The sequence below is a fragment of the Nelumbo nucifera genome, chromosome 1 (genome assembly GCF_055504915.1).
Source record: "Nelumbo nucifera cultivar China Antique chromosome 1, China Antique-T2T, whole genome shotgun sequence".
NCBI lineage: Eukaryota > Viridiplantae > Streptophyta > Magnoliopsida > Proteales > Nelumbonaceae > Nelumbo > Nelumbo nucifera.
The window spans coordinates 181745183-181758407 of NC_142649.1; the positions used below are offsets into that span (position 1 = coordinate 181745183).

The 13225-nt window shown below is 37.6% G+C and overlaps 2 protein-coding genes across 3 annotated transcripts in view; one reads left to right on the forward strand and one right to left on the reverse strand.

Moving 5' to 3' along the window:
* Window positions 1–9008: 9008 nt before the first annotated feature.
* LOC104600241 (protein LURP-one-related 8-like) lies at window positions 9009–10384 on the forward strand. Its single transcript, XM_010263096.3, has 2 exons — window positions 9009–9620; window positions 9695–10384. Exons 1-2 carry the CDS (start codon window positions 9354–9356, stop codon window positions 10103–10105), a joined length of 678 nt encoding a protein of 225 aa, XP_010261398.1. The 5' UTR covers window positions 9009–9353; the 3' UTR covers window positions 10106–10384.
* Window positions 10385–10532: 148 nt separating this feature from the next.
* The window catches only part of LOC104600240 (uncharacterized), a 34980-nt gene continuing 32287 nt past the window's right edge, over window positions 10533–13225 (reverse strand). For both annotated transcript variants that reach the window (XM_010263095.3, XM_010263094.3), the window contains 3 exons: window positions 12621–13113; window positions 12395–12520; window positions 10533–11372 (listed from right to left, as the gene is read on the reverse strand). In XM_010263095.3, the coding sequence (XP_010261397.1) occupies window positions 10846–11372; window positions 12395–12520; window positions 12621–13113 (1146 nt within the window). In that variant the 3' untranslated portion in view covers window positions 10533–10845. The remainder of the gene's footprint in view (window positions 11373–12394; window positions 12521–12620; window positions 13114–13225) is intronic.

The window sequence follows — 13225 nt, forward strand, 5'->3', positions numbered from 1 at the left end:
AGCTTTGATTTAACCATTGTGGATGATCTACCGAGGTCACCTGAGAATACACGGACCCGTCCTGATGGCAAATGCTTTCTGAGGTCACCCATTCAAGTCCCGTGGTCTCCAAGGTGACGTGGCACTAGGTGGTCAATGTGTCAATTTCCTCCATCATCATATTCTAATATCACATTTATCTTATGGTTTCTATTGTTAAAACCTTTTTTTTTTATTATTGGTTCTATTATAGGGGCTATGTGGAGCAAAAACATTTAAGAGATGCTTCCAAGGAAGGTCACCAAGCTATGTCGGTCACCATATGAGACCATGAAAATTTTTCAAAACTTTCAGGAAAGTAAGGTCTCCCTCCCCCGACAATTAAGAGATGCTAAAAATGGATACTTAGTGATGGGTGGAAGTAACCCAATAAGATCAAGACACGTGGCAACCTTAGTGGATCCATGCTCACCTCAAACAATCAACATTCACCTCGAACCATTTGACACTTATCCTATCCAAACTACCCTGTTAGAAGTGACAAAAGACAATTCGACTTACAAGTTGATTTGCATGAGTAAGGAAGCATACTTTGCCAAGACAAGTTGATTCAGAAGAAACACACCTAAGCTCCAATACGTGTACACAAAGACAACCACCTGCCCATCCTTTCAACCAGTAGGCCTCGGGCTTCTTCCACACATGGTTAAACTTAGCATATGAGTCACCTGAACATGTCCCACCTTACCTCCAGGTGTCCTGCTCATCTTCGCCATGTGCGGATTGGCACAAGCATCCCTAATTTATATAAAGGTAATTAAGTAATTTTCACATTTATTAGACACTTTTTTCCTGCATTTATTACCACCTGATACACCTCGGACAACTCAACCCTTGCCAACTTGCTTGCAAGTTCAAGTCTAGGATATCACTTTGGGCCCTCTACCTATCCTCTTTCTTACAAGTACCTCTACCTTCTCCCAAGCTGATTTTGAGTTCTTCCAAGACTTTCGATCATCATCACTTAGCATCTTCATAGCCAAATGGTTGGATGATCGGTTGTATTGTAATTTATAATTAATCAGCAAGCTTTTATTCTTAGAGGCAATTCAAGAAGTATCCATATAATGTTGAATTTATAACCTGAAATGGAAAGTGGATCAATTAACCCACACAAAATTTGGAACTAGAGAATAGAGTGAATGGCCCTAACTAGGGGTGCAACTCAAGAGAGTAGAATCAGGTTGAAGATCCGACACCCCCAACCTTAAAAGTTCAAACCTCAGGCATAAGCTCGAACTTAGGCCTGACCCAACCCAAGGCTAAGACCAAGTTTAACAATTTAGGTTTATCTTGAGGTTAATCCAACATAACTTGAGTAGGGACGGACTAGCTTAGTTTGGCTTGGGCAGGTTGGTCAAATTTGAAAGAATTTATAAATTAGATTTGTATAGTCATTGTTTTTTTTTGTTTTGTTTTATGGTCCAATTAGATTTGAAAGAATTTATAAAAAATCATATATATATATATATATATATATATATATATATATTAGGGTAAATTTAGAATAGGCACCTTGTACTTTAAGGGTAGTGATAGATAGGTATCCTAAACTTTCAAATGCAGCACTTGAGTACTCTGAACTCCCTGAAATGCACTTAAACAATCAAACCTAATAACAAAACCTAAAATGAAATCTGAGAAGAAAAATAAGAATTTCAAACATAAGAATCTGAGAATGAAGATCTCAAAACTATAGTTTCATAGAGGAGTGTAGGTACATAGTGCTCACTCAGTACCTCAGAGCACAGAAAGCACCAGATTGATAACACGTAAACGCTTGCGATCAGCCTACAACTCACCTTTCCTCTACGATGAACTTATAGCACATCGCAGGTCTGCGATAAACCCAAGGTTTACCACACGTTGCAATGAACCCATGCTTAGCGCAAGCCCAACGCAAACTCAAGTTGAACCCGCAATGAGATTTTACACATGTTTGGCCCCACGAACAACTCCGAATAGCCATAAAACCCCGATTCATTAAGAGCCAATCTCGGGTATTAGCTGCACGCGTAATGTCGAAGTGACGAGTGTGACAAGGCACCACGTAGGTCTAATAAACCGACACCCACCAAGCAGTGACGTCACTAGCACCACGTCAGTTAAGTAAGGTGCAAAAGGGTAGTAGCACACGTGTGCTATGAGGATCTTCGAGTGAAAGGAAAGTCAATCCTTAGAAAGATCCCCATAGGGACACGTGGCGAAACCCCAACAATGCCCTTAATGATTGAAGACGAATCCAATATTCCCTTTCCTATTAGAAAACGAACACCTCTAACCCATTCCTTTTAGGATCTTGGGATCTCCCCCATAAATAGAAATCCTTCCCATAATGAAATCCATTCAATCATCGAGTATCATCATCACTGATCTCCCATTCTGCCACTCTCCCTTCGTGCCCTACCCTCCGGATTGATTCCCCTGCCCTCGGTCTTTCTCTACCTTTCAAAGAGACCACCTCCCTAGCCTAGCCGCCACCTTACCTACAAGGAGAAAGGGCAATAGCAATTTCAAAAACAAGAAAAATCAAACCTGAGAATGAAACCCCTTTTGGCCTTCTCTTAGTTGTTGATTGATCCACAATTGTTGTAATGCTTGAGAATAAAATATGAGAAGAAAAATAAGGACTTCAAATTAAACAAGGTATTTATTTCTGGAAGTTTAGGCCATGTTTGCTTCAATTCTCATTCTTTCTCATTCCTATCCAAGATGATGAAATTCTAAAATGGAAAAGAATTGGTAAAAATAGGCAGAATGAGAAAATATTACTATGAACCAAACACTTTTTTCCTAAAAATGGATTCTTGTCATACTGACGAATGTCCTATATTGCTCATTTTCATTCTTCAAAAGAAAAAATCGTGCTAGTATTCACAAACCGCCAGCCTAGGTCTCCAATAGTCAATGTTTACCACTTGGCATAAATGTTTTGTAAAACTACTTTCACAAGTGTTTTAATAAAAGTACTTTCGTAAAAGTGCTTTTATAAAAGTACTTTCGTAAAAGTGCTTTTATAAAAGTACTTTCCTAAAAGTGTTTTTGTCAAAGTACTTCCATAAAAGTGCTTTAATAAAAGCACTTTCATAAAAGTACTTTCATAGAAGTGCTTCCATAAAAATGCTTTTGTAAAAGTGCTTTTATAAAGTCCTTTTATATAAGGGCTTTCATAAAAGTACTTTTGTAAAAGTACTTTTATAAAAGTACTTTCCTAAAACTGCTTTTATAAAAGTACTTCTGTAAAAGTGCTTTCATAAAAGTGCTTCCATAAAAGTACTTTCATAAAAGCCCTTTTATAAAAGTACTTTCATAAATGTTTTATAAAAGCACTTCCGTAAAAGTACTTTTATAAGTGTTTTTGTAAAAGTGCATTTATAAAAGTACTTCCATAAAAGTGCTTTTATATAAGTATTTTCTTAAAAGTGCTTTTATAAAGGTGTCCATAAAAATGTTTTTATAAAAGCACTTTCATAAAAGTGCTTTTGTAAAAGTACTTTCATAAAAGTGCTATAGTAAAGTATTTTTAAGTGCTTTCGTAAAAGTGCTTTTATAAAAGTACTTTCATAAAAGTGCATTTATAAAAGTACTTCATAAAAGTGCTTTTATAAAGTACTTCCATAAAAGTGCTTTTATATAAGTACTTCCATAAAAGTGCTTTCATAAAAGTACTTTCATAAAAGTGTTTTCATGTAAAAGTACTTTCATAAAAGTGCTTTCGTAAAAGTGGATCCATAAAAGTGATTTCGTATAAAAGTACTTTTATAAAAGTGTTCTTATAAAAGTGTTTTCGCAAAAGTAAACACTTATGGCAATAGTTTTGTAGGCAGAGTTTCCTCAAAGAATGAAATGAACAAGATAGGGCATGATTATTTTTCATGGTGTAAGCTACTCAAATTTTTGTGTTATGTAGCTGATTTTTCATTCTAAAAAGAATGTAGCCCTTGGCAAGAATTTTGTAACCAAACACTCTAATGTTATTCATTCTTTCTTAGAATAAGCAAGAATTAAGAGAATGAGGTCCATCCCAATGAATCAAACATGACCTTAGGTTTCTCAAATATCAACATTTAAAAGTTCAAGATACATATCTGTCACTACCCCAGAATATAGGGTACTCAAGTGTCATAAAGGATTTAAACATGAAAAGTAATTTCGAGATTTTGGAATGTTTAAATTCGCATGTGACTTCACATGGTGTGTATAACTGATGGAATAATATAGACTGCCTGGGTGTCTACTTATGGAAGTTTAGGCTACTGACTACCCCAAACCCAAAGTACAAGATGCCCTGGGCTATCTATAAAATGCCTATATTTGGGACGAACTCTGGTCAAGTTCATTATTTATACGAGGTTTCAACCCAAGCCCAACCCAAATTTTGTTACAGCCCAAGTTGTCTGGCCCACCATGAAAAAGAAGTTTCTTCGGTGCCAACCCTTACATGAACTTTTTGACATTCTGGCGCATAGGTTGATAAGGATCCTACAAATGATGGTTCAGGCCAGTATCAGAATTTTTAGGCCCAAAGTACAGTTGGGATGGGTGCCAGCTCAGAATTGATGTCTAATCATGGGTGGGCATTGGTGTGTAGGTATGATTTTTGACATTTTGAATATTTATAGTTTTACAGTAAAATCAGAAATCTGCATTGGGTTTGTCGCGTATTTCTCTGCATTTTTTTACGTTTCTTCTATTTGTGACAAGTGTCCCTTTACACGCGTAAGCTCAGAAAGAAACGTTGGTCTGCTTGTATTTCATTCAAGTGGTCATGATCGATAGATCTGTTGTTTTGTCGATTTGTTCCATTCAATGGGTCAGGATCGATTAGATCTGTTGTCAAATCCAGCCGTGATCCCATTGGTTGGACCCTTCTATATCCTCTGTTTGTTCACCTCTTAAATCACCCATTCACCAATACCAACACCACGTGGTTGGACTCTGTGCTTAATCTTCTCCTCACAACAAAAAACAAAGCACGTGTCCATGGCTGGATGGATAGGGATATGCCCACTCCAGCATAATCTTCTGCCATGGCCTTATTAGGGTCGATCTCAACTAGCTTGAACAAGGGTTTGTCAGGTTTTAATTGGTTTGACTGAAAATAGAATAGAGGAAGTTCATTAATATCTGACCAGAAATATCTTCCCATCTCTGGTCTCTAGAGGGAGATTGCGACATTCTTTGAAGTTTTGGAGTTGGTAGAGCCACATGTTTTCCCTTCATTGTTCAAAATTGAAACAAACATTAATGAAAGTGGTGGACCTTTATCAACTGGTTCTAGTTGCAAAGTTTGAATTTCTGAGTTCATTTATCGATCATAAGCAATAGCCTATTCGCTGAGCAGGTCCTCTGGGTAGACTGGTAACTGACCTGGAAGAGAGACATCTTGAAGGGGAAGCGGGGGAACACAGACGAGAAGAAACAGAAAGCTTACTATATATGTCGACAATCAACAAGAGATCAACTTAGTCGGTTACATTCACAATCATTAATAAATTCTTTCATGGTGTTTAGAAGCGTGGGTGTTTTTTAGAATCGATTTTTAAGAAAAAAACGCTCATACTTCGAAGATTCACTTTTTACAAAAAAAAACACTTCTGCTACATAGGCAGTGAGTAACGCTATGCTATTTGGTAAGGTGATTTTCATCACTGTTTTTCATCTATGTACTGACAGATAAGCACTACATAGGATATATATCAGTCAACCGTTGGGGGAAACAGTTTACCGATGCATGTGCATCGGTGGAGTCCTGATTTTTTAGGCATGCTCGATTTTTTAATAATCGGCTGAACCAAACAATGAGAAACATGAACATTTATTGAAACACCTATATAAATCCGATGTGACACCATTTTTTTTAAAACGGCCACAGTTCCAAACATCCCCTTTAATCTTCTCTTCTGTGTTTTTGTGTTTGAGAGAGAGACGTTTAATGACAAAATTCTTATACTTGTCATTCTAGTCATTTCTTTTAAGTTAGTTCTGAGAATGAAAGAAAGGAAGAAGAATGATTTACGTAGAAGGTGAAGGAAATAAGTGATGATAGGATAAGATAGAGTCCAGATTACGTTCTCACTCTGTTCTAACTTCTATTCTAATCTAAGATTTTTTAATGTTTCAACTCTAATTCTATATTACCAAATCGGATTGGATATATAGGTGGATGCATATATGATCCAAATCATAAATAGATCGAATTCGATTCACTCTTAACGGGTTAGGATTTGAATTCGAATTTGGTCCTGCAGATAAACTTTTTCAACACTAGAAAAATGTTTAAATTTAAGACAGGTTCCATCTAGTCTAGTGCCGTCCTCTATATATGGTTCTTCGACCATATGGGGTATCACTTTTTTTTTTCTTTTTGCTCATGGGGCCACCCAATGTGGGGTAGCCCCATCACCCAAACCCTTAAGCCCTCAACCCTGATGCAGACGGGATATGACGATCCCATTACAAATTACAACCAAATTAGTATGATACCTTATCAACCAGCTAGTTGGCACCTTACAATTATGGTATCACATATTTCAAGTCTTATTTGGATAAATGGGTCAGTGGTGAGTGGTTACAAAGCAAGCATGAGACTTATTTGTCCTGAGCTATGTTTTTAAAAAGATAAATTTTAGATTAGTATCGTGTATTTTAGGTCTAGTCTCACTTTAGTATCTGAATTTTAAAATATATAAATTCAATATCTGAACTCTCAAAATGTCCCAAATTAGTTCAAAATCATTAATCGCCATTAAGTGATATGTAAAATGACATAAACGTCTTTTGGGTATCATCTATTTTTCTTTATCAACCATCCAAATGCCTAAATCCAAATGTGCTTCAAATTGTTCATCATTTCTTTGGTTCAATCGTGGTTCTTGAGGAAAAAGATGGTAAACAGTGTCTTATTTCGAAGGATAATTTTTGCATTTTCAGAAGTTTGAAGCCACACATGTCATCACGTGGTACAAATAACTAATGGACTATTAACAGTAGGAACTAAATTGAGACTTTGGGGGAGTTCAGGTACTGGATTGGTACGTTTTAAAATTTGGATACCAAAGTGAGACTAGGCCCAAAGTACAGGGTACTAATCTACAATTTACCCATTTTAAAAATGGCCCAGAAATATAAATCCTCTTTAGTCTAGGTGGCGGGTTAGTGGTTAAACCATTTATGTGAAATTGGTCAATCTGTGGTATCATAAATTAAACAAAAAATATATAAAAAACAAATGAAATACAAAAAATTTATTAAAAAATTTAAAATCTATATTCCTCGTCTCAAAGAAAATAAGTAGTAAATGAGAAATATTATTATTAATGGTAAAAATGATTAAAATCGCAAGAAAAAACATAAAATATAAATGTCTAATCCCTGACTAACTGGTCAGGTCAAATGATTCAATAATTTAGTAGGTGTTTGGCATCGATGTCGTTACTTCAGAGATGTTTTCTGAGAAAATGGTGTTGTAAGCATGAGGGCCTGTTGCACCATTTTCTCAGAAAATGACTCCTTTTTTGGCATCGATGTTGCCACATAAACTGTTTTTTTGGGGAAAACAGCACTGGTTTTGTTTGGTACCAATGCTGATTAACCTTTTTCAGCATTGCTCTACATTATCCAATGCCCAAAATGATGCCACATCATTGCACCATAGGCAACAATAGGTTGTTTTTTGAGAACACATTGAATTTGGTGTTTCTTCATACCACACTTTCCCAATTTCCAAGGTGTGGTCTAGAGCAACATTTTTTTCTAAAAAAACGATGCTAAATAAGAGTCATTTTTTGAAGCACCACTTTTTCTGATGTGGCGCCATTTTATTAGAAAACGGCATCGATGTCAAACACCACCTTAGTTTGCTGGGTCACTGGGTCACTGATGGATAGGGATGGCAATTTCCCCATTTCCTCATGGGGATCAGCCCCAAATGAGGCGAGGATAGGGATGATTTTCCTCCCGCGGGGACTGGGATGATGAAATTTTCATCCCCGTTAGCGGGGATGGGACAGGGTCGAGGACAGCACTCCTCGCCTCGCGGGAACCCCAATCCCTACCCCGTGGGATCCCCACTAATATATATGTATGCATACATTATATATGTATATATGTACACATACATCTACATATTAATATTTTTAAAAATATGATTGAATATGCTTGAATCTTTTTAATAATATTGTAAATTTTAATTATTTTATTTTTAATTTATAAATAAAATAAAAAGCAAATACAAATTGAATAACATTATAAAAAATCACAGAGAATGAGGATCCCGTGGGGATGATGAGGATAGGGATGGGGATTTTAGTGGGGAGGGGGATGGAAAGCCTCTCCCCATCCCCGCCCCGTTGCCATTCCTAGTGATGGACCAAATGTATTTTAGGGTTTAATAGTTAGAGTGAAAGGACCCAGAAATGTGAAAAGATTTCATGTGACCGGTGGTTGAATGCGAGACACCCAATGAAACGTTTAGACACCAATATTTTTAACCCAACACCATTTTGATTTTGATTTGACGTTTTTTTTTTTTTCTTTTAAACACTGGCGTATTTGCCATTAATTGATTTTTTTAACAATAACCTGTTTGCATTTTATTGAAGGGGTCTCTGGATTGTGGCAGAGATATGCAATCTCCCCAGAATGTGGCTTGAATGACAAACCGATCGGTTCGACCGCAGGTTGAAAACCCAGAACAGTAATCCACCGGAAAACCCGAAACTCAAAGAATGTCTGTAGAAATGAAGCATGTATATATCTAGGAAGTTAGGATTTAGGAAGGATGATTTGATTCTAGAGGCAGGAATATTTGACAAAAGCAGGAGAGAGACATCGCTTGTTGAGCCAAACACTTGGCTAACATGCAACCATATATTGTGGTAGTAGCTCATACTTTACAGATACAACTTCTAAACTTGACGTGGCGTCACTCTTTAAATTCCAAAAATCACAACCCATGAAGCGTCGAAACGAACATTTCACAGTTCACACCCCCCATGAGCCATGAAAAACATTGAATTGAATAGGAAGATGATTTGATCGATCCCTTAAAATTTCAAAACAAGAATGCGCCAGCGTCATCCATACATTTCCTGTATTCGCTCTATAAACGTACCCACTACTGCCACGTACGTTTTTCAGAAGACTTTTGTCTTCTCTCTTGCAATTACTTGTTTTGCTTTCTGTCTAATTACCAGCCCACGTCAAGCTTTCCGCAGGATTCAAGGAAGATATTTGATATTTCGGAGGTTTATAAATGTTGCGACGAGCTCTCTTTAACGCTTTAAAATTTGCTTATTGTTCTATAGAGAGAGATGATTGTTCTGTCGAGATGTCATACATCAAAGGCCGTGGAAGTAAGAAATATGGATGGTGGAGGTGATGGAAAGTACGAGCGGGAGGGTGTGTGTAAATCTCTAACTGTGTGGAGAAAGTCACTCTTGTTCAGTTGTAATGGGTTTACAGTGATCGATTCTGATGGGAAGTTGGTTTTTAGGGTCGACAATTATATGGACGGTCATAGGGAAGAGATCCTCCTCATGGACGGTTCAGGCAACCCCCTCCTCACTATGCGTCGCAAGGTCTCTCTCTCTCTCTCTGAATTCATAGTTTCATTAATAAAAGAATTGATCCCAGTTCTCTTGTTGTTTAGCAGAAGCTTATGACATTTGTAGAGAATTGGCTTATATTCGAAGGCGAAGGAAGTGAGGAAGTGTGCAGAAGCAGATCGGCGAAGAAGAAGCCAACACCAATCTTCTGCGTAAGGAAACACATGAATCTTCTGAGCTCTAATTCGAGTGTGCTAGCTCATGTGTTTACAGGATCTTCTTCATCCAACACCAGATTCCTTTACGTGATTGAAGGCTCCTACTGCCAAAGATCGTGCCAAGTGCTCGATGAGTCGAGGAAGGTGATGGCAGAGATTAAGAGAAAGGAAGCCATGTCGCAAGGAGGAAGAGGAGGAATCTCCTTCGGTGTCGATGTCTTTCTTTTGATCGTACGATCCGATTTCAACCCTGGTCTTGCAATGTCTCTCGTTTTACTTCTTGACCAAATGTTCTCCTGATTCGTTTTCGTTTACCAGACAGACACCCAGGAAAAAAAAATCAAAGAATTAATTAAAAGAAGAGAGAAATATTTAATGTTTGAACTCGCACCGGGTCGGGAATCAAAAAACCGGAGATAGAGTATCGACCCCTGTACCTCTCGCATGTTAAGTGACTGCTCTACCATCTTAGCTACATTCCCATCATAACATATTTTCATCAAATCACATTTTGATTGTTTTTTTTTCTCCCTACTTGTTCCTCACCACAAATAAAAAAAAAAAAGGCAAATCTCTTTCGTCCAGTACCTCCATGATTCCATCTCTGTCCTGACACACGCATCTTGTAGATAAGTCCAAACGTTCGAGAATTGGTATAGTAGTATTCACAGCAACTGTAGAAACTTAAAATCATATCTACTTCGTGTGTTTATATGAGAGAGAGAGAGAGAGAAACGTTGATTTCTATTGCCTCATCCAATGCTCTACAGAAAGGCAACAAACAATTACAAATGATGTCGTCCCAACCAATTCCCCATTCTACAACACCTATCCTTCAATTTACTTTTACAACATCAACATAATTCATCCTGCCAAAGAACCCCTTTTTTTCTCAGAAAATGCAAATCTATTTTAACTAAAAAAAGGAACCCCCTTTTGACCTGGCAGGTTAATATACAAACTGCCCTCCATTGAGAGAAAAATAACCCCAATATCAACAATGTTAACGACCATTGCCCATCAACATGGAACAGTAACCATCATTCCTTCTTGCTCTTTCCTCTACCCCAATCCATTGCCAATGTCATCCTTGACTTCTGCTGACCGTTGTATGCCTTGTCCAACATTCTTGCAGGGGAAGGCAATGTACCCAATAGCCTAATAGGATCAGAGTTCAACAGCTTGGTATCAGTAACCGATTCTTGTTCAAATTTGTTCAACGACGATTTGCTTGATGTAGGGGTAGACCACTTAATCATTCCTCTTGCAAGGCCCTTTTTTGGACTGACATCCTTTCTCTCATCCTTTGTGTGCAATCTCGGTCTCTTAGAAGTTGTCGTCTGGTCAGTGATACAACCATGTCCAGTTTCTGGTTTTGCGGTGACAGACACACTTTCAGTTTTTCCTGTTGAAGCCCCTGGCTTTGGGGCTTTCATGGCTTTTGTTGAAGGTCTCTTCGGCCATCTAACCTTTCCATCACCTTCTTTGCCTTCTTTCTGCTTCCAGGAATGAGTTGCAATTTCATAGAGAGTTTGAGCAGCAGAGATTACCCTTGGAGAATGCCCAGCTGTTAATTAACAAAAAACAACAAATATCTGATGAAAAACTTGAACCACAACCAGAAAGTGAGAAAAAAAAAAATCGGTTAACAGGGACCCCTTGAGCACTACCACAATTCCATGGGATGTATCCAACCCAACTCAATGACGTAAGAAAAAGGACAGAAAAGCATACACTTCTATTGATAAAAGTGTCTCTCCTGTATTGTTGTTCTCATAAATGTATCTAGCAAAAGGCTCGAGTGGGAAGCCACTCGAGTTTCTTTACAATTCCATCAGTAACAAATACTACCAATTTACAAAAGGGAAAGATGAATCATGGTGTCACAAGGTTATTTTTCTTGTACGAGATACAACTGCATCAGACAATACAGATTAGGAACATCTTGCAAGTCCAAGTGGGTCACTTATTTGTTGGTCCAGGCAGATCCTACACACCATGTTCTAAATATGTATACAAAATGCACCTGCGTGCCATGCTAGCATATTGCTCGCCTAGAAGTAAAGAATCTGAATCATACAAGGACTAATAATCACAAGCATTAAAAAATGAGGAAATATCTTACAGATTCCCCACAAACTTAAATTTCATATCATTCAATATGTGAAGACATCAAGGACAAAGCATAACCCTGATAATATCAGACCCAATTTTATCACCTTTAGTCTAACAAATAAACAGAAAATCTTCACTACATACAATTTTAGGAGAATGAGGAGTTTCTGTCATTTACTGTGTCAGATGATTTTATGCAAAAGAAGCTACTTCATTTATACCTTATTTCTGCATTAACAATGAATAAAGAATTCAATTTTCCATCAGGGAAAACTATAATTTCTTTTCCTTTGTGTGTAAGTGTATGGGAGGAGAGGGGTTGAGTGGATAGGTTAAAATCAAAGATGAGAAGGAATAAATTACTTTATCCTCTACGAGTAAAACTACCCTGTTTTAAGTCATCGGGTGTAATTAAATGCCACACAAGTTGAACAGATCCACCAACAACACATGTAAATGGAGAACAGGAGTTACCATCAGTTCTTTCTGACTGCTCCATCTCAACAAAATCAACTTCAGTCTCTTGAACTGGCATAGCATTAACTGGGGAACCCATCAAAACTGCACAGTTTCCTTGACACTTGAGATCGCCTTCAGCTTCTGGTGTTTTTAAGAAAATTGCCCTTGTTAAAGTCGATATGGATTTGATAGAAATAAGGGTAACCATGCATAGCAACTTACAACTTTATGATGGTCTTACCTGGAAGATGACATGCCACAGTAGATGACAACGGCTCACACAAAGATGAATTAACATGTACGGAAAGAGATTTTTCACTTTCATGAACGAACTCTTTTCCTCCTGAAGGAACTAGACTATCATCATAGGGCAGTGAGTCCAAATCTGCAAAGGCAAGAGCAACCCCAGGAGAGCTGGCAGCATTCCCCATTCTTACCCATCTACTTTGGCATGTGCTCCTGTTTGTTGACATCTTGCCTGGATCGATATTGGTTCTACAGGACCCACTTAATGAATGTGACCAAGAAAAAGACGGCAAACTAGACCTGTTAGATGTTGGCTTGCCTGAACGTAGATCTGAAATGTTCCTTGAAGATACTGCAGATTTGACTGTATCCAACAAGAGAGAATCCAAGTCCTTGGCTGGTGGAAGAGCTAAGCGGCCCAGCATATCTTTAAGTTCATAAAGTTGAGAACTATTTGCATTGATGGGAGCTCCTGGCTTAATAGAATCCTTAATATTTAAGAATAAAAGATAAAGCAGATCAAATCAGTTAACCAAGTCTCCAATAGTTACATCCATAAAAAAAGGGAAAAAAACAGAAAACCAAAAAGTCTCCAAGAGT